General features: G+C 35.4%; 1 protein-coding gene across 2 annotated transcripts in view; it reads left to right on the top strand.

Moving 5' to 3' along the window:
- RYR3 (ryanodine receptor 3) overlaps window positions 1–25,876 on the top strand; it is a 212,879-nt gene that overhangs the window by 109,389 nt on the left and 77,614 nt on the right. Inside the window, exons 38-51 of one of the 2 annotated variants that reach the window (XM_018082300.2) lie at window positions 2,031–2,168; window positions 2,902–3,175; window positions 4,810–4,924; window positions 5,551–5,683; window positions 6,602–6,705; window positions 9,778–9,913; window positions 14,545–14,725; window positions 15,190–15,295; window positions 16,495–16,615; window positions 20,310–20,479; window positions 21,142–21,362; window positions 21,963–22,053; window positions 23,406–23,546; window positions 25,129–25,310. In XM_018082300.2, the coding sequence (XP_017937789.1) occupies window positions 2,031–2,168; window positions 2,902–3,175; window positions 4,810–4,924; window positions 5,551–5,683; window positions 6,602–6,705; window positions 9,778–9,913; window positions 14,545–14,725; window positions 15,190–15,295; window positions 16,495–16,615; window positions 20,310–20,479; window positions 21,142–21,362; window positions 21,963–22,053; window positions 23,406–23,546; window positions 25,129–25,310 (2,113 nt within the window). The remainder of the gene's footprint in view (window positions 1–2,030; window positions 2,169–2,901; window positions 3,176–4,809; window positions 4,925–5,550; window positions 5,684–6,601; window positions 6,706–9,777; window positions 9,914–14,544; window positions 14,726–15,189; window positions 15,296–16,494; window positions 16,616–20,309; window positions 20,480–21,141; window positions 21,363–21,962; window positions 22,054–23,405; window positions 23,547–25,128; window positions 25,311–25,876) is intronic. The other variant, XM_018082301.2, reaches the window with a different exon arrangement.

The following is a 25,876-nucleotide window of genomic DNA, read 5'->3' as shown; positions in this document are numbered from 1 at the left end:
TGGCAATAGGCGGTTTAGAAATATCATCAGCCCCTTACAGGATGAGGATGGTCACCTCACAAACAGCGACAGAGACAAGGCAGAGGAATTTAACGCTTTCTTTGCCTCTGTCTTCAACATGGATGATGGACCAAGGGGCTCTTGGTGCCCTGAGCTGGAGGACCATGATTGCAAGACTGATCAACTCCCAGTCGACCCTGAAATTTTGTGGGATCTGCTGCTGCAGCTGGATCCCTAAAAATCTATGGGGCTTGATGGGATTCATCCCAGAATCCTTAAGGAGCTGCTGACATCATCACAAAACCTCTCTCGATGATTTTTGAGCAGTCTTGGGAATCTGGAGAGGTCCCAGCTGACTGGAACCTGGTGAACATTCTCCCAGTTTCAAGAAGGGTGAGCAGGAGGACCCTGGAAACTACAGGCCTATTAGTTTCACTTCAGTGCCTGATAATGTCATGGAAAAATTATTCTGGGAAGTATTAAGAAACACCTGGAAGACAGTGCAGTCACTGGTCACAGCCAGCATGGCTTCAGGAGAGGAAAGTCATGCTTATCCCTCCTGATTTTATTTTATGACAAGGTAACCTACGTAGTTGTTCAAAGGAAACCAATCAATGAAATCTTTTTCGATTTCAGTAAAGCTTTTGATGCTGTCTCATATAGTGTGTTTCTGGACAAAATGTCCAGCCCACAGCTGGATAAACACATCATGAGGTGGATGAGCAATTGGCTCACAGGTTGAACACAGAGGGTAATAGTGAATGGGGTAACTCATCATTCCATTGCATTTCTTCTTGTCTGACCATTTCAGCTTCTGAAGACTTTTCCTCCCAGTGTCCAGTGCCTAGCTTTTATTTCAGTGCCAGATAGTTTCTTTTGTTAATATTCTTGTCTGTTTTCTCTTTCCTCTCAATACCGGCTACATTTCCTGTTCTTACTTTTTCCAAACTAACTGTAACCTTCCTTCATTCTTAGCTTTTCATTTTGCCCAACCAGTTTCACTCATCCCATTTCTTAAATTCCATATTTAGTCTCCAATTTCAAGTTTGAGTTCTTTTGTTTCCTCCCACTGCCTCTGAATCTTTTTCTTCCTAGTCACTCCTAGTCATAATTTCACCTCCCCCTTGGTAGCTGCCAGCCACTAAGTTTCTCCAACATGATATTACATTTCAGATCTTTTTTCCTTTCTTAGTTTATTTTTTTAGTACCAGTTTTAGCCTCAGTTTATTGTTTTCCATCTGCTCCACATTGTGTCTCTAGTATCCAGTCTGGAAAACTTTTACTTTTCTCAATTCCACTTTGACAAGCAGAAAAACTGCAAAAGCTTACATGTCGTCTCAGCACAATTAGCTCTGATCTGAAGGGATCCTACTTAGATGTTCTCTTCTCCTGCACATAAAATGTGGTGTCTATCATCACTAAAAGTTGTGAAAGACTTCGAATGGTTGTGAAGCAGTGTAGTGAGATGAACTGTATTAAACTACCTTGCAAAGTGACATCCCATCTCACTGTACACATTTTCATGAAAAGCAAGTGTCACCCATACAATCTCTGAACGTCTGTCTTCTTACAGCTTTAAATTCAGTTAATATTTTTGTTTATGACTGCTAAATATCTCAACTGAAAAATTGTACTATATTGTAAGATAAAGCCATACAATTCTTTCTTTAGCTTACATTCTGCAATACGAAACAAAGGATCACATATTTAATCAAATATGACTCTGAGTCATATTTAATTGCTATAGCAGACTCTTAGGAAATACTGCCTCTTTGGTCATAATATTGAAAAAATAATACTATAAATCTGGATATAAGGAGTATATGTACTGAAGAGAAAATAATTTGAGGGGTGCTACTGTAGCTAACATGTCAAAGCTGCTGACCTTACTACTTTTTTTTTAATTTTTCTGTATGAAATTTGTTAGTTAAAAAAATATTCCTATAGATATTTTGGTATTGTTTAAATAATTAAGGAGTTAAACTTCAAAGATTAAGCTTAGTTTCTAAGCAATTTTATTATCTGCTAAGGTATTCCATTAGAAGAAGAGGAAGAGGAAGAGGAAGATTCCTCCTTGACTGGCAAACTGCGTTCATTAATGTACAAAATCAAAGGTCCACCAAAAGCAGAAAAAGTGGAACCTAAGGAGGAAGAAGAGAAATCTCCTAGTAAGTTTTCTTTCCACATAAATACTTCCATGATACAAGTGTTAAAAGTTTACACAGTCAACAGGAGTGTGTTTCCTAATAAAGTTTTATAGTGGACTGAAGAAGGAGATTACCTGTTTAAGTTTCTTCTGTCGCTTAGAACCAGTGGTTACTGGTAATAGAAGAAAGAAATTTGCATTGTTTTAAGAGGGAAGATAATATTTTTCTACTTGATCTCAACAAGGCCTGGAAAATGTTTCTAGTTTTCAGGTAAATTTCCTAAACTCTGGGCTCAGATGAATTTTTTTCAGTGTAATGTATATAACAGAACTGCTTCAAGCAATATGTATTGTGCAGTTCGAAACAATACAATGTTTTTAGAAAGTGTATTCCCAAGTGACAGTGACGATACAGAAATGAAGAATAAATTAAAAGTCTAAATGTAGCATTTAATTTACAAGGATGATTCTTAGAGTCATGATCAACTAAAAACTTTTCATTACCAAAGAGGCTGGTATTGACTTGAATGCTAAATAGATGTTTATTGTTTTCCACCTCTCAAGAACATCACACTTACCTTGAAAGATCTAAAAGTTGTTTTTCCAATTTGAAAAATCCTGTGCAGTCTGCTTGTGTTTTTTTGCTGGTTTACAACTGCCTTGTTGTCTACTGTAATATAGTATTTTACTATAATACATGTTTTTTACATTTTCTGTTGGAATAACTAGTAACATTTAATGTATTTTACTTTCAGCTACACTGAAACAACTCATATCCCAGACTATGGTGCGCTGGTCCCAAGAAGATCAGATTCAAGATCCTGAATTAGTTCGAATTATGTACAGCCTCCTTCGTAGGCAATATGACAGCATTGGTGAGCTGCTGCAAGCTCTGAGGAAAGCATATACTATTAGTGCTGCCTCTGTGAAGGACACCATTAATCTGCTTGCAGCACTGGGCCAGATTCGCTCCCTTCTCAGTGTGAGGATGGGAAAAGAGGAGGAACTGCTGATGATTAATGGATTAGGGTATGAAATTAACATAATTTTATTTTTAAATTGGTGTGAAGCTTTTTTTTATATTAATAAATTCTGTCATTTTAGATCCTGAATGAAAATTAATGCTGTACTGAAATGAAAATATATACCAGAAATTTTCATTTTCACATATATTTCCAAGGTGGCTCAAATCAATCTCTCTAGCAGTATCAAATGGGTCAAAGATCTGTGAATTAAGGTATTATCTAGGAAAAAGGACTTCTTTTTACTGTAGCTAAGCCTAATGCTTAAACCCTCATCAAAGTACATCTTTTAGCAGCTCTGGAGAAAGAGATCACTAAAATATTTGTTGGTGTCTATACTAAATCTTTCCCAAAATTAAAACTCATTTTATATTTCATGCATGATTAAAGAAACTTTCTGGCATCTTTTCAATTGGAAATTTGTGCAAGCAGTTAGGTAGACCCAGGAAAGTGGTGTTGTGAACTGAAATATCTCTAACTGGTTAGTATTTATTATTTCACCATCAGTGGCAGCTTTAAGTGTTTGAACATAGGAGACTACTCATTTTATCCTCTATTGCATTAGAGTTATACAAAATTGCCTTTAAATAGCACCTGATGATGTGAGAATATTTTCCTGCATCTTTGCTGTGAATTACCTCTGTTAAGCAGTGCATGCCTGCATGCCTCTTAAGTGAATAAATGCTGGTCAGGCCATTTAATGTTTTAAGGGAAAAAAATCACAGAAAATCAATTACTTTGAGTAAAAGGGTGTATTTAGAAAGAGAGGAAATTATATATATATATATATATATATATATAACAATTGTAGGATATGAGGGATAAAGGGTAAGTTTTGTCTGAACATGGCATGTGTGTAGCTACCTTCCCAGGGGTACTGTATTGTGAGTCATCTATTCTCAGTTTTTGATATTTCTTTAAAGTAGGTATGATGCCTGCTATTTGCCATATGTTTTTGACAGGTTACCTTAAAATGTTAGAAATCTCTGGATTGTTATTATAATCTAATCCTGGATTCTATTGAAACATATAAATTGTGTTCTGGATTATGAAACCAATACAATGAGTTCTAGAACATGTTGAGATGATGGTGGGCAGAGTGAAAACGTTAAAATAGTCCTTTTTAATGGGACTGTATGCCATTTCACTTCTTCTAGCAGAATCTGGAAATATTGATGAAACACATATAACTGGTGACCTTGAATATTGTCTGTTTATTGTCTTCTACTTTGTGAACTGAGGAAATTAATTAAGAGGTGTTACTACAGAAACATGATTAGATTTTATTTTCTTGATCCCCACTTTCAACTTAAAACATACAGAATATATTCTTTTCCACTTAGATCATCACAGAATACATTTTTTTTTGTTTAAACAGAACTGATAGTAGGAGCAATTTAGAGATGAGAAATGCCATTTTGAAATAATTTAAAAGTTAATATTCTTATTATGAAGAATCCACAAGGAATAATAGCATATTGAAATATGAAGTATTTAGTTATCAGGTGTTTTTGTATTATGCTGAAGTTTAAGAATCTGAAATTGTGTTACTACAGTGAATGCATGTTTCTGGAATAATGCATTGACTTAAATTAAAATGGTTCTTTTTAAAAACATATTGTTCCTTTTCTGCCATTTTAGGGATATAATGAACAACAAGGTGTTTTATCAGCATCCGAACTTAATGAGAGTCTTGGGCATGCATGAGACTGTTATGGATGTGATGGTGAATGTGCTTGGGGGAGACAAATCTCAGGTAATTTCACCATAAATTTGTTATGCGTTTTACATTTTGAACCTGTCCAAAAGTATACTAGGATGTTTAAGAAGCAAACAATAGTATATTGTCCTTGTGTAAGCTAGATTTTACTTTTCCAAATTAAAATATTCATTAATGATAAAAGTTGAATATGTTTTATAGTACTAGAGAGAGAAGCCCAGCAGCCTAGGACTTGATTTTTAGAAAGTGAGTGAGATGTTAGAGGTGTTTCATTTGTCTTTTAATAGAATTGTAAAAGAATTTGTTCTTATTTTAAGTTAAATACATACTTTAACTGCATTTATTGGAGGTGTAGCTGTGCTAGGAAAATATGCCTCTTCATCTTAGATGAAGTATTATTACCAATAAACTATTTGCATTTTTTGCCCTTATATGTCCCCTATAGTCCTCTGCAAAACGATTTTTTAACGTTTTAATAGCCTAATGAATGTGAAAATAAAAAGGAAATGCAGGTTCTTTTTTTAAGTTAGAACCAAAGCAACTGTCAGATGCTTATCACCTTGGTAACTTCACTGTAATTTCCTTGTTAGGACTGCAGGAAGAAGAATTGGAACAGATTGGTAATTAACATATTTCACTGCTTTGTCAACTTTCTTCTTCAGCAGATCGCTTTTCCTAAGATGGTAGCAAGCTGTTGCCGATTCCTGTGCTACTTCTGCCGAATTAGTCGTCAAAACCAAAAGGCCATGTTTGAGCATCTCAGTTACTTACTGGAAAACAGCAGTGTTGGACTGGGTATGCCATGTAACTGTAACAGCTAAAAGCAAGAGTAGGAGCAACCGTGATATCACAAGACTAGTGTCTAATTAGTATAGCAAATTTAAACATGCTTAAACCACGTTGTGGTTTCACCTCTAACCTTTTTTTTTTATCATTTTTGTTTCATCCTTATGTGTCTGTGAATTGTATTAGAAACAGAATAGTTCCATTCAAAATAGTTGTGATTTGAAATCTAAGATTAAATTGACCCTGCGTGGTGTTTGCCTGTTTCATCTGGTTTCATTTTCCTTGCCTCTGCAGTTTACGCTACTGAAGTAAATTTCATATTTTTCCTTTGGAATACTGAATGTATGTTTTTTTAATGCATGTGCATTAGATTTGTAATACAAGGAAAATTGTGTTGGCTAGATAGATGGCTATAATAATAACATATAACAAGGTAAGATAGTGTGTGATTTCACAGTGCTTTAGCTGTTCATGCCTGCATTTGACCATAATAAACACAGAAAATGGGAAAAGATTAAAGAAAGCAAACAGGTAACTGAAGCTTGAAATGTCTCTTTTGGCTAAATTTAGACATATTTTAAAATCTGGAATTGATAGGGTTGTGCAGAATTACAAGGTTAACATGTTGCTCTGCTAAAGAAATAGTATTCCTCTGATTTGCTATGTTGTTAATACTGTTTTTTTTCATCTGCATTTGAAACCAGTGTGATTGAGTATATTTATAGATATGGATGTCAAGTCAGAAGAAAATTTCAGCATTTATTTTCATGATATTGAAAACAGTTGACCATATTCTTGAATGAAGAACAGCCCTACAAAGTAGTATGAATATATTTATGTTCTAGATTCCAGCGAGATCGCTGCCCTCTGCTGCATGAATGTGATTACTGCAAACTCAATTTAATTAGTGTTTATTGACTTCTGCAGCATTTCCTTCAATGAGAGGTTCGACACCGCTAGATGTTGCAGCAGCCTCTGTTATGGACAACAATGAGCTTGCACTTGCATTGGAGGAGCCAGACCTTGATAAGGTAAGTGGTCACTGACCTTTTACCTATTTATTAGGTGGTGTACTTGTGCTAGAAGGGTTTAAGAGGGCAAGTTTGGTCATGGTAATTCTTGGATATGATCTCCTCAGAAATACCTACTCTAGGTATGTGCTGTTTTGTGGTAAGATTGAATGAGCACTATTTTCCCTTATTTTGCTTTATGCTTATTGAGAATCACAGCAAAAGAGATTTATTTCTATTCTATCTTTTCACTATTGTTATAAGCTAGAAAGGACGGCAAGAAAAAAGACATGAAACAGGAGAAAAGAATATCAAGAAGCATTGTTTGGGGAGAAAAAAATAGAGAATTAAGAGGAGAATGTGAAAAAAGGACACAGGTCTTTTGGTTTAAATGATAGAGATTGGTGGTGATGAAGGTTATAGCTAAGAGAATGGAAGGGCAGGTATTTGAAGAGGAAAGGTGGAACATGATTTGAAGAGTAGTTGCAGTGGGAAACTGAATCCAGGACTCAAGTTGTTGGCAATGGTTAGGAATAAAGGGGGATGTGAGGAGAGGCAGGATGAACTAGAAATGGTGGTAAAATATAAAAAAATTGCATGAAAGTTCTTTGTATATTGCAGGAGAAAAACAGATTTAGAGATGGAATATGGGTGCACAGTCAGAAGAGGAGGAAAGCAGCAAAAGGAAGTGATATGTGGTAACACTGCATTGGAGTACAGAAAACAGAAGGCAGCATTTAATATAAATGGAGGGAACAGTTAAGCACCTAAATGATAGCTTAGCACAGGGAAAATCTCTGTGCAGTATGGCAGAATCCTGTGATGAGAGTGGAACTGGTTGTGGGAGTGTTTGTGATCAGCATGTGGTGTAGGAGAGGAAAAGTTGTGAAACTGGAATAAATGGGCATATTATGGGAATAGCTAGGAGGAGACAGGGACAAGAATATGAATGGAAAGGGTGTGAGACAGTACAGAAATAAACTGATTAGGAAAAATTAGTGTTGAGAAGAATTATCAATTCTGTATCACCTGCAAAATTGCCTAGAGTACGCTCTGCCCTGTCATTAATAAAGAAATTAAATGGTATTGATATCAACCCTTGGGATACAACACTAGTGACTAGAACACTACCAGCTACTGTCTTATATGTTCATGGAAAGTACTGTAGAGCAAGTCAGCACCTAGTTAGAGCACCAAGCCTGACTGAGTTCAAGAAGCTTCTGGTCAATACTTTTGGGCACATAACGTGACTCTTGGGGATGGTCCTGTGCAGGGCTGGGAGTTGGACTCAATGATCCTTGTGGCTCCCTTTCGACTTGGCATATTCTGTGATTCTGTGAATTTCACTGTTGATTATTAACTGCATGTTTATAATTTACTGATTGCTTACCTTGAAATACTTGGTACCGTACTGAATTTTCGAACACTTACATATATCAACTGCAACATAAGCAGTATTTTATGCTGAAAAATCAGGTTGTATATGTCTCAGATTGGGCTTTCTGAATTCATCAGTCATTTTAGCTGTAACAGTGGTAATGTATTGGCTGTAACATATTGCCTTTGCTGAGTCAGTAACTTCACCTAGTTCAGTATGTGGATGTTATTCAGTAAAGACATCTATAAACCAAATAACAAGAAAAAACTAATACTGTCTAGCTATCAGTTGATGAATGTGGCAGACATACCCTATTCACAAAATGATACAGCATTTCTATGTGACTAAAGTTTGTACCATAAAGCCTGTGTTCAAAGCAAATTAATTACACATAGGCAACCTAACTTTTGAACTTTTGCCATTGGAAATTTAAACTCTTTTTACTGCAAATGTGTGAATGTGTGGAAGGTAGAGGACTGCACAAGGAATGTATCCCGTAGCCTGATGATACACTGGAGTAAACTGAATAGGTTAAAATTATGTGGCTTGGTGGTAACATTGTAACATCTGAAAAGAGAAGAAAAAGAGATTTATTCTACTGTTTTTATCACATTTTATATGAGCTGCATTTCACTTATATCTCCTGAATGAATGCTTGAAAACTATCAAGTCCTGTTAGGAATTGCATACTTTTTGCACAGAGTGCTCTGAGTAGCTTCCTTACTGCATACTGTCATAAGCAACTTTTTCACATCAGCCCATTTTTCATCTGTTGCAGCCTTTTGAGTACTGTATGAGCAGAGATATAACTCTTCTTCCTGAATTCATAACATTTTTTCTCGTGGGGCATTAGATAATGACTAAGTATAATCTCATCATATATCTCCCTTTTGCCATCCATTTTTGCCTGCCTTCCATTATAAGAAAAATATAGTTTGTATAATTTTTTACAAGTTCATGAAAGATTCTTCATGTTCCTTACCCATGTTAAGTGCTATAACCTTGTTGTCCTTTGTGTTTGTACAGTTATCTGCAAATTTACTTTAAGATGAATGAGAAATTATTTTGTACATTTCAGAAATTCAGTTTACTATAATTAAAGAATTTTTTCATAATTTCTTTAAGATTTCTCTTAGTTAAAGATACTAATCTTGATAAGAAATGCTGTGTTAGGAATTTACATAATACCAAAATTTTTAATTGTTCTGGTTTCAGACTCCTAAAACTGTTTATTGATATTTATCAGTCTCTTGCAAAATGTAATTGTTTTTGTATCTATTAAAATCAGAATTACAATATATAAAATTTTGATGTAATATTTATTTTGCTGTTGTAACAAATTAACCATACATGGCTATTGGTATGATTTTAAAGTTGTTAAATAGTATTTTAGCGGTTGCTTATGTCCTTTAAATAGGTCTAGACTCTACAGTATTTTGTTCTACTTCTCACATTCCACATTTGTTCTTGTTTTTGTATTGTTGTGTCGTCATATAATTGGTAACTTCAGAAATAAAGAGTGCTAGCCTTTTTTCATCATCATCAAAAGAAACCATGACTGATAAAATAATGACATTGATAGTTCCTTAGGTGAAATGCCTAGTATATGAAAAATGTTGATTTAAAAAAAAAATGCTATGCGATTTTTTTTTATATAGGTATATTTAGAAATTTATGTCTGAACACCTGAATAAATGATTGCTTCTGTATTGTAGGTTGTTACCTACCTGGCAGGTTGTGGCTTGCAAAGCTGTCCAGTATTGCTGGCTAAAGGATATCCAGACATTGGATGGAACCCCATAGAGGGTGAACGTTACCTGTCATTCTTACGATTTGCAGTTTTTGTTAATGGTAAGTGTAATTTCTTGGCATCCAAATTCCATCAAATGTTTCCTTTAAATTACTTTCCTAACCATAAAAATGTGTTAATGACTGAAAAGAGGTTAATGCATATTCTTCTCATTACAAATGCAAGATTATTGGTATATGCCAACTATTGTAAATTTTTTGAATCTTCTTAATTGTATTTTTTTCTTAATCTTTTTGCAAATCACATAAATTAGTAGATTAATCTGTTATGGTTGCAAATGATTCCTCAAGTATTTACATATACTCCATACACTGATTATAAACATAACAACTGAGCACTGATTTTAGACCTATCTTGGCCACTACACCATTGGGAGATTTAGAGGCTTATAATTAAGGCATTTTGCATTACAAAAAGTAAATTTCCATAATCCTGAGCAATCAATTTTTGTAAAGCTTCCTGACTGTATCTTACATTTAACATCTTCAAAAAAGATAACATCTTCTTCGATAACTTGCTTCTGTGGGCAATTTCCTTTTGCAATTTATTAAGTAAATATGTTAAAATCAAATCTGACTTAATCTAAATGCCACTCAAGAATATACTTTTTTTCATCAAAATAGTAATTTAGATTAGAGATTAGATGAGACCGGAAGATTTATCAGTGTACCACCTGTTTTATCTGCCAATATGGAAAGTGTTTTAAAGGGCAGCTAGGGGAGGGAAAGGGAAATAATTTTAAACAGTATGAATAAATGCTAACAGTGCTCTATAAAATTAGATGAAAATAACTCCAGTCTTTCTTGTGATAGTTTATTTAGTATGAAGAGTAAACTTTGATGGATGGACTGCTAGCCAGTAGAATCAAGTTTTAATTTCAAGTGTTTGGTGGTTTTATTTCTGAAAAACAGTTCTGGTTGGGGTTTTAAATCTTCTCATTATTATGGGTTTGGGTACGGTTCAGCTCTTTTGAAATTAGGTTAGTAATTTCTTTGTGTCCTCTCCTTGAGAGGATAATTACAAATAAATTAGTAAAATGTGGGTTTTGAGACAAAAGCAACAAACACACTTGTAAACATATGAATGAATTTTGGTTCTGGCCAATGAATCCTTGGAATAAGCAAAGCTTCTTTCTTCAAGCAAAATTCTTCATTAACTTGACCTATGAGGTAAATTAGAGCAGACTGCAAGATATTAAAGCTATTTTCAACAGTTTGATATCCAATCAGAAGGGATATGAAAAAGAAATATATATACAGAGAAGGTCAGAATGAGAGTCTAATGACAAATGCAGTGTACAAGCAGTTGAAAATGTGAACTAATAACTCTTCATAAACTTTTATTGACTTCAGTGAGTGATATTAAGGATTAATTTCACCCTTGTTCTTGAAGCAACTTTCTTTCCTGCACATTCTAAATTAAAACTACCTGCAAGGGTTTTTTTTCTTTTACTAGAAATTGCAATTCTTACAAATGTATCACTGGTGTGTCAAAAAACGCCCGAATCTAGATAAATTTTTAACATTTAAATCTAAATTGTGTTGGAAATGAGCTACTCAAGCCAATATTGGCAGTGCTTTTATTAAACTAAAAATTAATTACATTTTATAATTTTATTTGTGTTTGCTATTTGATTCTGCAATGTGGATTCAAACAGCCCCTTACAATTTGCAAGAGTGTTTCCTATTTGCCTCCTCAAAACATACATAAAACATGCAAGGATTTGGTAGTATCTGGTAATTATATGAATGTAGTGCATGTTTTGATGGTCATTTGTATATCTATAGTGAGGTATGTAATGTGTTTTTTTGATAATAGATTTTACTTAATTATTTCTAAAATTTTCACTTGGAAGGCCTTAGCCAAATGAAACTAAAATGGTTGACTTTGGGATTTTAAATCCTGTTTTTTTCCCTGCTGTGTGAAAAGAAGCACAAAAAAAAAAAGAGAATAAGAAAATTACCCTAAACAAAAGGCAGAATCTCTGCAAAGTCAGTAAATAAAGTTTAGAATCATTGAATCCTTTTGGCTGGAAAAGACCTTTATGGGTTGGAAAATACCCGTAAGACCACTGAGTCCAACCATTAACCTAATACTGCCAAGTCCACCACTAAACCATGTCCCTAAGCAACACATCTACATGTCTTTTAAATATGTCCAGGAATGGTGATTTCACCACTTCCCTGGGCAGCCTGTTCCAATGCTCGACAACCCATTCACTGAAGACATTTTTCCTAACAACCAATCTAAACCTCCCTGGCTGCAAGTTGAGGCTGTTTTCTCTCTCCCTATGTTCCCTATGTTCCATATTAAGATCATACCAGTGTTTTAAGTTGCAAAAATACAACACTGACAAGTTTAAAGTGTTTAGTTGCTCCTAGAGCCAGTCAGTCCCAGTTATCTCACCTACAGTGGTGTCTTCCATTGACTACAACTTGGCTGGTAACACCACTGCTGCTCTCAGCTAAACTACAGTTTCTAGTCCTGTTTTTTGGTGACTGCTAAAGCTACAACATTCAGTTTAATATGAACTTGTCACTGTCATTCTGTACTGATTTAATATTGTAGCTTGCATGCGAAATATAGATACTTATGGTCCAGGCTACTGAAATCATAAGTTCGCTGACTGTGAACTGTTTATTTTCTTGCAATTTTTCTTCCTACATGTCCCCTAATTTCATATCATCCTATAGATTATCAGTATTCTTTATAAGATAGCCACTATGAATTTCTAAACAGTTGCATTTAACCACAAGCTGAGCTTTTGGCACAATTATTGTTCCTACCACTAACTGCAGTCCACAAAGCAGTTAGTTACATGGAAAGAGTTCATTTATATGAGGATTCCTTTTCTTAATGACTTTTATTCAGCAAGCACCTAGCTCACAACCTGTTTGCCTGTACTGAATTTATAGAATACTTAAACTAACTCTTTTCACTTTTAAAATATGCATACATTTCCCAAACAAGATTCTTATAAATGGGGTTGTTTCAGGCAAGCCGTGATCTTTAAAACTGATTTTAGTGCAGTTTTTATATATGAAAAAAGTATCCCATTTCAGGCTTTAAATAGCAAGCAAATTTAACAAATATTTAAACATGCAATGGAAAGTATCAGGATATTTTACTCTAGGTATATTCAATCTAAAATACAATTTATTATTCTTTAGTCATATTGAGAAGATTAAACTCTGAAATGAGTTTTCCACTGATGAAATACCAAGCATATAACATTAAGCAACATTCCTTGCTTTAGTTTGCCTGTTAAAATTCAAAGAACTCTCACACCCTCGTCTGGATGGGATGGAGTTAGTTTTCTTCATAGCAAGTTGTTTAGTGCTGCACTTTTTATTTATGATTAACAGTGTTGATAATGTGCCAGTCTTTTGAGTGTTGCTGAGCAGTGTTTGTGCAGCATGAATGCTTTCTCCTTTGTTTTCATACCCTGCCCCTTCCCCTCCTTTGCTGGCCGCAGTTAGGTTCAGGGTGGGCAAGAGGTGGACACAAGTAAGACAGCTGGTCCAGACTACCTGAAGGGATATTCCATACCATGACATTGTGCTCAGCAATAAAAGCTCAGGAAAATGAGGAGGAAGAGGGGAACATTTGTGATTATGGAACTTTTCTTTCCAAACAACCATTATGTGTACTGGGGTCCTTTCTAGAAACTGGCTGGGCATCTGCCTGGGAAACAGTGAATGAATTTATCTTTCTGCTTTGCTTGTGTGGTGGATTGACCCTGGCTGGATGCCAGATATCCACCAAAGCTGCTCTATCAATCTGAGGTTTCCTATGGGTTCACAGCCTTCTTTCTCACCTGCTCCAGTGTGGGACTCCTCCAGGGGCTGCAGGTGGATCTCTGCTCCCCCACTGGCCCCCATGGGCTGCAGGGGCACAGCTGACTCATTGACTCACCATGGTCTGCACCGTGGGCTGCAGGGGAACCTCAGCTCTGGCACCTGGAGGACCTTCTCCCTTCCTTCTCCACTGACCTTGGTATCTGCAGAGTTGTTCATCTCACCTCTCTTCTCTGGCTACAATTACATCTGCACAATAACTTTTTTCTCCTTCTTAAATATGTTACCACCATTTCTGATTGGCTCAGCCTTGTCTTGGCATTGGCTCTGTCAGACCTAGTGGAAGCTTCTGGCAGAAGCTTCTGGTGGAAGCTTCTCACAGAAGCCACTCCTATGGCCCTCCCTGCTGCCAAAACCTGATCATGCAAACCCAATAGAGTTTGCATGCATGGCTTTCCCTTTCTCTACTAGACAGTCATTATCTAAATCTGTGAGTCGTCACAACTTCATTCTATTTTCTCCCTGTTCTTCCCACCCACTCCAATAGAAGACTTCTGGCCTCTTGGGACTATTAGCCGTTATACCAGAGAGATTAGTCTTTGCCAGAAAATTAACCTTCCAAAGTGAACTGTTCTAGATTGGACAGTTCTAATGCAGTAAAACTTCTGCAAGGCAAGTCTACACTAGTACTTTTAAACCTCAGTACAGTTTTGATAAAGCATATCCAATGATGCCAACTTGATACACTTTTGGTTTCAACTATTAGGATGAGGATTTGGTTTATATTTTGTAAAATTTAGGAGAAAAATTAAGTTTTCTTCTGACTTAAGTATACATTTCTGGAGAAAGTTTGTATAGTGTTTTTTGGTCCTCAGGTGAAAGTGTTGAGGAAAATGCAAGTGTTGTTGTCAAACTCCTTATTCGACGGCCAGAGTGCTTTGGGCCAGACCTTAGGGGAGAAGGAGGAAATGGTTTGCTGGCTGCTATGCAGGAAGCTATCAGAATCTCAGAGAATCCTACTCGTGACCTTCCTTCCCAGGCATATAAAAGAGAAGGGTAAGTAAACGTGAAAGCTTGTTTGGCAAATGACGATTTCATAGTGGATTCAATCTTGCTTGCAATAAGTGGATAATAGACCCTGCTGTGTAAGGCATTATACAAAACTGGAGCATTAGAGATTCGCACCCACAAGCCATTGTCGTATGGAATTCATAAAGCATGAGCTGGGTAAAAGTGGAATGAGAGTTACAGAGAGAGAAAAAACCTGACGGACAAAGCAAAGGAGAAGGCTGTTGTGGAATGAAGCTAAGGTTAAGTAAAAGAGGAAGATAGAAGGCTCATGTAAAGTCACCTATTACTGTTCAGTTACATGCTTACTCTAGGGATAAAAATGCTGTGGTCCAGAGCCAAGGAGAATTGAGTATGTCTGTTTAATAGTCTCTGGATCATGTCTCTAGCTCCAGAAAAGAGCTATAAACTTACATTAGCAAAAATGCTCACTGTTATTCTTTACTTTTTAGTGAGGAGGAGGAGGAGGAAGAGGAGACTGTGCACATGGGTAATGCAATCATGTCATTTTACTCAGCTCTCATAGATTTACTTGGACGCTGTGCACCAGAAATGCATGTAAGTTCATTTTGTCACTTGCTCAGAAAATGTAGGAGATTTGTAAACATAACTGTACATCTCTAACTAAACCTTTCTCTGTTTGAAGAGTTCTTCCCTTCAGAAGGTAGACTTTATTGCTTCTTACTGTATCTAGATAAATTGATTCCCTGCAAGCTGTTTATAAAAATCATGGTCTTTTGATTTCTTTATGCTTTCTATTTATCTAATGTTTTGATAATTTTTATATGACTATGGAATAAAAGCAAATATGAACTTCTAGTGTTGCACAGTTAAACAAGCAGTCTAATAACAATTTCTGAAATTGGCCCTTTACTGTTCTCTAGAAAGGCATAAAAATAATTTTCATAAGAATGTGATACAGAGCTGCTTTTGTGTGCGTCGATGAAATATGGTGCCCACACCAAATGAATACATGGAAAAATATGTAAAATATCTGTTTTAACTGTGACACCCATAAAAGCCACAGGGAAGACTTGGTTTTAGTTAGATTGACTTTTGCTCTTCAGTGCTTAAAATTCTTTAGTAGTATAAGCCCAGATGAAAATGCTATATGTATTTCAATACAATAAGAAGGAAGAAGTTTGTCTTGTAGCCTGCCTACTTACTACTACCAAAGCTATTAACTTTATTAGCTGTACATAGCTCTCTGTTGCCAGAGACAGTAGTTCTATGTTAAGAAAATTACTGGTAGAGATGTTCAGACACAGGCTATGAATACCTGATTTCTGCAAGAAGTTGAAAGGAATCGGTCACCTAATTGTTGTTAATGCCTTTTGAAATTTTTATGGCATAGAAATAATAGAAAAATGCATAGCCACATCATGCAGATTTGCATCAGCGTAAAGAAGCAAGCTGAAAACCTGGTACCTAAGATTCTGTAGTTAACATGAGTATTTCAGTAAGTTTCAGTTTTATCACCGTATCTGATTGGTTTAGAAATCTTATCACTGTGGAGTTTTTTGTGTTATTGGGAATTTATAATTTTGTGAAATCACTCATATGATATCAAAATAAGAATAGATGCAAAAGGAGGAACAGCTGAAAATTGGCAACTTCATTAGAGTTTTCAGATAAATTGAATTTCTGTGAATTTTCTTCCAGTGTTTAAAAAAATCATATTAATATAAATATTTTGAGGAAAATTCTCTTATGTCCATCAGTACTAAATTTCTAAATTGATAAACTTTTTCTAACAGCTTATTCAAAGTGGAAAAGGGGAAGCTATTCGAATAAGATCTATCCTTCGATCTCTAGTGCCAACTGAAGATTTGGTTGGGATTATAAGTATACCACTAAAGCTGTCAACAGTTAACAAAGGTAACAACAATACTTTTATTAAACTAGTTATCTTTTATAAAAGTCTTTTGGCACATTAGCATTCAAGTGTAAAATAAAGTGGTTTTGTTAGAGTTAAATATAAGCTGAGAACTGTTCTTCAAATTTTAATTTGATCTGTATCAATTAGAGCTGCTCTAATAGCACAGATGTTTGCTCCTGTGGATCAGAGACTGTAAGAACATAAGAAATACTTTAAAAGATCACACTAATGGGCTGGTACTTTGTCTTCAGCAGTGGCTGTAGAGATGCTACCACTTTAAGTAAAATGTGTGAGCTTAGGCTCAGTCTCTTTGTATTTCCACATCATCCAGTCATTTGTTTAGAAAGATCAGTGTATCTCTCTGCCTATCAACATCTGTTTCTGGATGTGGTATCCAAGCATGTATTTAATCTCTTTAGAATAATGTCTCTAGTCACGAACTCCTGTGGCAATAAGTTCTAGAACTTCCCTATTTGCTACATTTTACGCATTTATTAAAAAGAAAAGAAAAAAGAAACTTATGCTCTACAAATTTTAATTAACACATTTGAATTGTAGTGTTTTGGGATTTGGTGTATAGCAGTTCTTAATTCACCTTGTCAGCTACATAAGTAATATTCTTAATTTCAGTTATATCCTTTTCCAGTCCTCATTTTGTAAAACTTAAGAATCCAAACTTTTCTTAGTCTCTGATCATAACTGCTCCACTACCTTAACTACTTTAGTTGCCTAATGTGTACTTTTGCTATCTCTATTCTGCAATCCCGATATATGGAAAACATCTGTGGGATGTACACAAGACCTGAGCAGGTTGTACTGATAATGTGTGCACACAAGTGTTTGGTTTATGTGTTAATTTTCTATTTTATATATATATAAATAGCAGCAAAATGATACCCTCTCCCGTATTCTGAATACCCCTTTCTGATGGTGTCCAATATCTTGTTGACTCATTTGGCTGCAGCTACACGTTGAGTTGATGATATCACAGACTTTCAATGATGACCTCTGGATCTCTTTGTAATGTCAGTTACGAGCTCAGCATCGTGTAGGCATGTCTTATTTTCCTGCAGATGCATTAACTTGGAGTTGTCTTCATTGAAGTGCATCTGTCTACTTGCCCAATCAGTTTTGTTAATGATTTATCCAAACAGAAGACTTTTAAGCTCCTTTTTTTGCTTTCTACTATAGGTCACTGATGACTTTCAGTATAGAGTCCTGTTTGTCCTTGCTTGATTAAAATGCCACACATGCATATTGCATTTTAATTACCTTTGTTATTTCTTGGAACTGTACTGGTTATTTCTTCCATGACTTTTTCAGAGGAAGTGAAAATCAGGCATATTTGCTTCTGGATTGTCTTGATCTGAAGAAGATGCTCCTCTATACCTATTGTCTTTCCCCCAATTTCTAGGTATAATTTTCGACTCTGATCTCTGATGTTTAATCCTAGATGCCTGATTTCTCTTTTATTATTCACAGAATCACAGACTATGCTGAGTTGGAAGTTGATCAGTCTCGCAGTCTTGGTCTTCCAGCTCAGGGCACTGAGATCCCCTTGGTCTGTTATCAGTGTTGAAGACAGAGGCAAAGAAAGTGTTAAGTACCTCTGCCTTGTCTCTGTCCCTGTTTGTGAGGTGACCATCCTCACCCAGTAATGGGCTGATGATATTTCTATACTGCCATTAATATATTTGAAATATGTTATATATAATGCCATTAATGCATTTGAAAAAACTCTTTTTATTGTCCCCTAACATTTCTGGCCAGCTTCAACTCCAGTTGAGCTTTGACCGTAGGAATTTTCTCCCTATAGCGGCAAGCAGCATCTCTGAATTCTTCCCATGTCACTTGACCTTTCTTCCACTGGTCATACACCTTCCTTTTTTGCCTTATCTCCAAGAGAAGGTCCCTGCTCAGCCAAGCCAACCTTCTGCCTCATCTGCTTGACTTCTGACGTTACAGAATTACCTTCTGTGTCCTTAGGAGGCGATGTTTGAAAAGTGACCAGCACTAATGGACCTCAGCACCTGCAAAAACACTTTCACAGGGGACCTTACTTTCTAATTCCCTGAGCAGCCTGAAGTCTGCTCTCCTCATATCCAGAGTTGAGATTTTACTGGCAGTCTATTTCTGTACTTGTTCATCTTGTCCCATAATGATTCCCTCTTTTATAATCAAGCTGACTAAATCCCTCTTCTCTACACCACAATCTCACCCATCCTTTGAGACTTTGATACTCTACTTCGATATCTCTGCCTGCCTCACATAAGCTCCTCCCGTGAAGTACAGACGAGTTATCATGGAATTCTCTCACACGTCATGAAGCCACTCAGTGCATCATACAGCAATCTCCTGCTTCCACTGCCTGCTACTTCATATCCTTGGCAACCCTGTCTACCACCAGGGAAGCCTCTGTGTAAAGGGTGGAGTGGTTCTTCTCTTAAGATGTTATCTTTCCTTCACAAGTAAATATCCAAGGTATCCCAGGTAAACTATCCAAGACTAACCACCTAAGTACCTCAAGGGTTGCCACTGTGGGGTTGAGGCTCGGCTGCAGTGTTGCTATCCTGTTTCTCTTACTACTCTGATTCCTCTATTCTCTCCTCTGGAGAATGAGACTATTCTCTGAAGACACAAACCTTGTGTACTGTGCGTATACACAGAAGACCTGAAACGAGAGTGTGGATCTGCTGCTCTCTCTGCATCAAACTGTGTAGCTCCGTATTTGTACCTGGATCCCTATCTAACACTGAGGTTGAGACTGACTTTTTGTCACTGGAACTAACAGCCTTCTTAACACTTTCTGTTAAAGGCAAGTCAGTGAAGACTTTTTTCACCCTCTTTACTTTGGAATTCAAAACCAATTCAGAATCAGAATTCAGATTACAGAGGTGTATTGATCATAGCGTTCTTACTTCTTGGATGATGGTTGATTCTTTCCTAGACATGATCAATATGGTTATCCAGGGTGGATTTATTTCCACAAGATAACTTCCAAGGTAACCATAAACCCCAAAATTTTCTGTAAAGCATAAACTCAACAGAGGATGAGGGGTTTTATGGCATTATGTTCTCCATATTTCACATTAATTTCTCTGTGTTCCATGGCTATAAACTACCAGTCTTCCATATTCTTCTAGGGCAAAATAATTTATTCTCCTTTCTGTCCTTCTGTTGTGCTTTCTGCTTCACAAGAATTGTGTTTACCCCTTTTCAGTCAGCGATGTTTTATCAGATACACAATTGACATCAGGCAATAGCAGTTGTTATTGTCATCTTCCCCTTGGATTCCATGTTCATTCTAGTCTAGTTTACATGAGAGAAAAATTAAACTTCTTAACCTTCTTTGACTTCACAGTTGCTGTGTTTTTTTGATATTTGCAGTAATACTTATTTTTAATTTTACCATGTAAGCGTTCTCTGTAATAATAATGAAACAAGTTGAATGTTTTACCATTCATTTCTAAGCTTTTAAGAGTGAAAGATTAATAAACTGCAAAATAATAGGGTTTTTTAAATAGTGAAAACTTACTATTCTTTTTCAGCATACAAGAAAACTAAACAAGAATATAATTTTCTTTGAATATGTGATTTTACACACTAAATGCAATTATAGCATCTTTTATTGTCTTGGTGTTTCTTGTTTTATGAATTATGTACAATTAAAATTTGCATTATATATTTGTGCAGATGGCACAGTAAATGAACCAGACATGTCTGCAAGTTTCTGTCCTGATCATAAAGCACCCATGGTACTCTTCTTGGACCGTGTCTATGGTATTAAGGACCAAAGCTTCCTCCTTCACCTACTGGAAGTTGGATTTTTACCAGATTTAAGAGCCTCTGCCTCTTTGGATACAGTATGTATTTTGCTATGGAGTTTAGGTGCAGTGGATAGCTATAGTGGCCTGTAAGTGTAAAAAAATGGAATTTCAAGTCAAAATGGCTTTTTTTAATAAAGGTATTATAGGCTTGCTATGAGACAAACCAATATTAATTCAGTTACTACTAATTTATAGTGCTTAAGTCTGATTACAAGCATACAGTAGCACCTTATGAAGCAACAATGTAAAGTAGTTTAAAAACTTTTAATACAGGTTGTACAGTAATGAAATAAATAGATTGAGTATACGGTAATAAGCCTAATGATTGCTTTTATTTTATGTGTACTTCCAATAATTACACTGAAAATCCATATGTATGAAGAAATTAATGAGATGAAAAGTACTACTTAATGTTTAGTGGGTTTTTCTAACCTTTTAAAGAAAGAATCTACATATTCTCTTCTGCCACTATTGGTTAAAAGTGCAGTGGGGCAAGACATAGGACAAAAGTGGATGGCCTGGATTTTCTCCAGTTGAGAAAAAAATGAATTTTGTCTTCATGTGTATACTGGGAATATCATGTTAGCACCCAGCCACTAAGGGAACCTAAGGAGTATTTAAGTATTATGTTTTATAGACTTCGTATTTAATAACCTTTACTCAGTGTGATACTAACAATCATTTACTACTTCATACAGGTTTCTCTAAGTACCACAGAGGCAGCTCTTGCACTAAATAGATACATTTGCTCAGCTGTGTTTCCATTACTCAAAAGATGTGCTCCCCTCTTTTCTGGAACAGAGCATCATGCCTCTCTGGTTGACTCCATGCTTCACACAATATATAGGTTATCCAAGGGACGGTCCCTTACAAAAGCACAAAGAGACGCTATTGAAGAATGCCTGCTTGCTATTTGCCAGTATGTATGACACCTGTGTATAGATTGATTTCTTTTGTGCAGAATACATATTTTAACAATTTCTTTCTTTGTGTATAGTGTAGAACTAAGATTATTTTATTCTTGCATGAAATAAATGACCATTGTATGAGACAATTTTTTTTCTGAAGAAAAAATACATTTAATTTTTCCATTCTGGGTACTGCACTATAGAGGCTTATGGTGATATAGAATAAATTCTGATTATTTGTAAAAACAAAACCCCAGTAATTACCAAAAATGTTCTGGCAAGTCTGACTCTGTGTGTTGAGGACTTAAGGGATCAATGTGTTTGTATTCCAAAAACAACTCCTAAAGCTGGTCCTAAAGCTGAACTGAACACTGAGGAATTGAACCTTAGGAATTGAAATGTTGATTTGGCTTTCCCTTAAGAGGGCCAAGAAGTAGCATAACTTTCTGTGCTATATCATTCTATATGTAGATGAGATTCCTTAAGCACCTACCATTGCTTTTACAAAATACTTTTAATGACTGTTTTGTATCCCAATATGTAAATTCAGTTTTTATTTCATTTTTGCTGAACTGTATGACATTTACTAATAACATTTTTTAAAATTACAGCCACTTACGTCCCTCTATGCTACAACAGCTGTTGAGAAGGCTAGTTTTTGATGTGCCGCTGCTCAATGAATACTGTAAAATGCCTCTTAAGGTAAATACTTTCTGTACATGCATTCAGCATGAAATTTCAAAATAAACTGTCGTCATCATGTTTTTAAAAACATAACAGGCAGGGTGAAGCAATGTGAAATTAATTCTCAATTGAAAATAATGTAACCATTTTATAAAGTCTTTCAAATTTAATGAAATGTTTGCAGATTTTTTGAAATCTTGCCTAATGTAAACAGTACATAGTAAGTTGATTATGCAATTTTGTTTAGTGAACTGTTGACTTTCTCACTACTTCAGCAAAAGAGTATTTGAATGTATCAAATTAAATGTTAGTGTTATCTCAATATCTTTTCTGCTGCTATATGAACTATAATAAGTCTTGGTAGGATGTATAGTCCAGGAATGAATTCTGAGTGAAATCTGAGACAGGATACAGGGAAGAAAATTGACCTCTTATTTTTGAACAATCTGTAACAGAAGTCTTATTCATCTTGTTCTGTAAATAGAGAATTAAAAATGTGAGATTTTGACTATTTTGACAGGTTTGCTTCACTTTCCCATTGGATAAAAGAGCCTGATCTTAGGTCTTTAGGTCTTCTTACGGAAGAATTGAAATTCTGTCATACTCTAAAGCTGAGCTGCCATATTCACAAACATACTCTGGAGCAGCATTAATTTTTTCTTAAAAATGAGGTGAAGAGGGAGTGTTTGATTTGGAGTTTTAATTATTATTTTCCCTTCCTAATCAGAATTGCAGTAAAAACCAAAATGCTAAATGCTAAAAGAAATTTTAAATTTTCCCATGGGATAGGAATTTTTAGTTCTAAAGAAGAAATCAGTGGCAAGTGCGTCAATAATCAGTATACTAGCTCTTTAACTAGTATATTACAGATTGCTTGTATGATACTTCTTTCCATCTGTTTTTCCAAAGAAGAGCAGTTGCAGGTAAAAGGGTGTACTATGGGTGTCTTTGCAGTGTTTTGAATAACACTGAGGCCATCAACCACAAATGACAGGAGTAAAATCAATTCAAATTGGTAAAACTTTTTGTCAGAATCTATCATGTCCTACTTCATACCCATTTCACTGTCTCTGTTTTTATTCTGTGAGCTAATCTGTACTCAAATGGTGACAATTTTGAAATTTTACTTTTCCCTGTCATCACTAAGAATTCCACAGCAGTGGTTGGAGATAATACAGGCTTTATATTTTCACAATATGGGCTCTACTGCTCTCCCAAAATGAAAAAGAAAAAAAGGACCATTATTATGAGCCACTGGAAATGAAAAGGCAGAGACAAATAATACTACTCTTGTAACAGTTTAATATAACAGCTTGTTGTTTCGTTAAATACCAATGTTTTACATGCATTTTTATTTCTTGAAAATCTAGCTTCTGACAAATCACTATGAGCAGTGCTGGAAATACTATTGTCTGCCTTCAGGAATGGGAAGCTATGGAATTGCAGCAGAAGAAGAATTACATTTAACTGAAAAACTTTTCTGGGGAATATTTGATTCCTTGTCTCATAAGGTAATGACTGCCATTCACATTACAGTACAGGGTGACCATAAAAGCATTACAGTGATAATTTGCTGTGCCAAGAGCAGAAAGTTCCTATTTTGACAGTTTCATCTAATATGGGAGAAACAGCAATGACTGCTTTTAATGAAGTGAAAAATTGAATGCTGAATCTTGAAAGATTCTCTCCAAACCAATGAAATGTCAAATCTTTATCTTGATATACCCATAAGCTTTACACCAGTAGTGAGGCAATACATGCACGCTATATATATATGCATATATATACACAAGTGATGATTAGTGCTTGCTGCACTAAGATGTTGGTCTTGTCTCCTATCTTAGCTCTACTAAATATTTGTACGTACTTTTTACTGGCATAAAATTAATTTTAATAAATATATGTACGTGCTTATCATATTGTTGGTATATGCACAGTAAATTTATATTGTCTGTTTTCTAACATGCACTTGTATTATTTTAGTTTTCTGCCTATTGCTCAGCCTAGGAGATATGATGCAACATTCTATGAAACAAACATTTTTCCATTTTCATGTTCCAAAGTGTGATCTTGGGATTTTTAACTTGCTCAGTTTTCTCTGAGTAAGAAAAAGTTGCATTTCTGGTGGGATAAATGCTCTACTGAGTAAATACTTTTTGTGCTTGATTGGGCTCAAAAATCAAGATCTCACTATGGGACAGTAACAAATCTTTTTCATTGCGTCTCACTAATGTTCCCATTTTAAGCAACAGATTTAGATGATTGTTCCTCTAGGCATTCTGATTTATAATATGGAAATGACGATGATATTTGCATTATTCTGAAATGGCTTTTTAAGCTTTATTTGTATTTGATTTTAGCAACATTTACCTCCCTCTTACTGTTTTCACAAGTGCAAGGAGTATCAGGAGGGCCTGACACAATGAAACGTTTCCAATCAGTGCATCTTAGCTTTTAACAAATAAATGAAGATGATATGTTTCTGCCAATATTGGTGGCTCACTATAATAGCATTTTCACTTTTCTGCAAATGGCTATCACCCCAGTGAAAGAAGAGTTGTGTAAACCTGTGATCTTCTGAGCTACAGTGTTCTCCACTGTTCTGTTTTGTACTAAGATTACTAGAAATAATGAACAGACTTTGCTACAGTAAAACAAAATTTCCTTTAATGAGTATGTTTTAAACTGAAATAGTTTGAGGGGAAAGAGTGTTAAATAAAAATGACTTCTGCAGTTAAGGTAGGAAATAGTAAATTTAGAACTAAGGCATTATTTTATAGGTGATCATGCTCTGTAACAAGGTGAACAACTCTTGATCCTCCTATGTAGGCCTTCATGGCTCAAAGGAAGCTTGCGTTGTACTCATATTGTATATACTTACACAGTGTCAGCATGCTCTTGCGTAATTTGTGTAGTCTTAAGAATATGTAAAGTTGATATAATGAAAAATAGATACCATGCAGCAATAATTTTGCTCTATGCTTAAATTTTAAATGCGCTTTACTGTGTGTTTGCATCTTCTAATGTTTGTACATATGGCAGCTTGGCTTTCACTAACATTTTGCATGTTTTTCTATTGGATTTTCCAACCAGTTCCTATCTCTCCTGCAGAAGTATGATCCAGAGCTCTTTCGAATGGCTTTGCCCTGTCTAAGTGCTATAGCTGGTGCCTTGCCCCCTGATTATTTAGATACACGAATTATGTCAACTTTGGAAAAGCAGACTTCAATGGATCCAGAAGGAAATTTTGATCCTAAACCTGTCAGCACAACAAAGTGAGTCTCATAAATCATAGTGATTTCCTTTCCTTAAATATTTTTATACTATTCCTTATTAACATTTTTTTCTCATCTGTAGAGAGAGTTGGCTAGTGACAGACTGTTAGTGATATTAGGACCTCTCGGTAGTAGTATAGGGATTATTGCTTCCTCCTGCCAAATACTTCACTGCAATATATCCTGTTTACATAAAATATATTCTTCTCAGCACTGCACAGATGTTAAATATTTCCATGTTATATCTGCACAGTACATAGTAAAGTCTATATTTATTATGTATCCTATTGTCTAATAGTTCAAATGTTTGGGATATGTGCATTTGATACTATAAGTATTTAGAGTGTGGTACAAGATCATCAAAATCTGGTAAATGATTCAGTTGGCTTATTGCCAGATTTTTGTAAAATCTTCACCTTATTTTGAGAATTGATCTGTAAAAACCTGACATGGCAAAATAGCAGATAATGTAGGATGATTTAATAGAGATTTGGCCTTCTTAGTAATCTTGTGCTTTTAAAATACAGATTTCTAATACTTTCATATTCAAGAACTGAGGATCACTG

The sequence above is a fragment of the Manacus vitellinus genome, unplaced genomic scaffold (assembly GCF_001715985.3).
Source record: "Manacus vitellinus isolate BGI_N305 unplaced genomic scaffold, ASM171598v3 scaffold_6_pilon, whole genome shotgun sequence".
NCBI lineage: Eukaryota > Metazoa > Chordata > Aves > Passeriformes > Pipridae > Manacus > Manacus vitellinus.
This window is presented reverse-complemented; position numbering and strand designations above follow the sequence as displayed.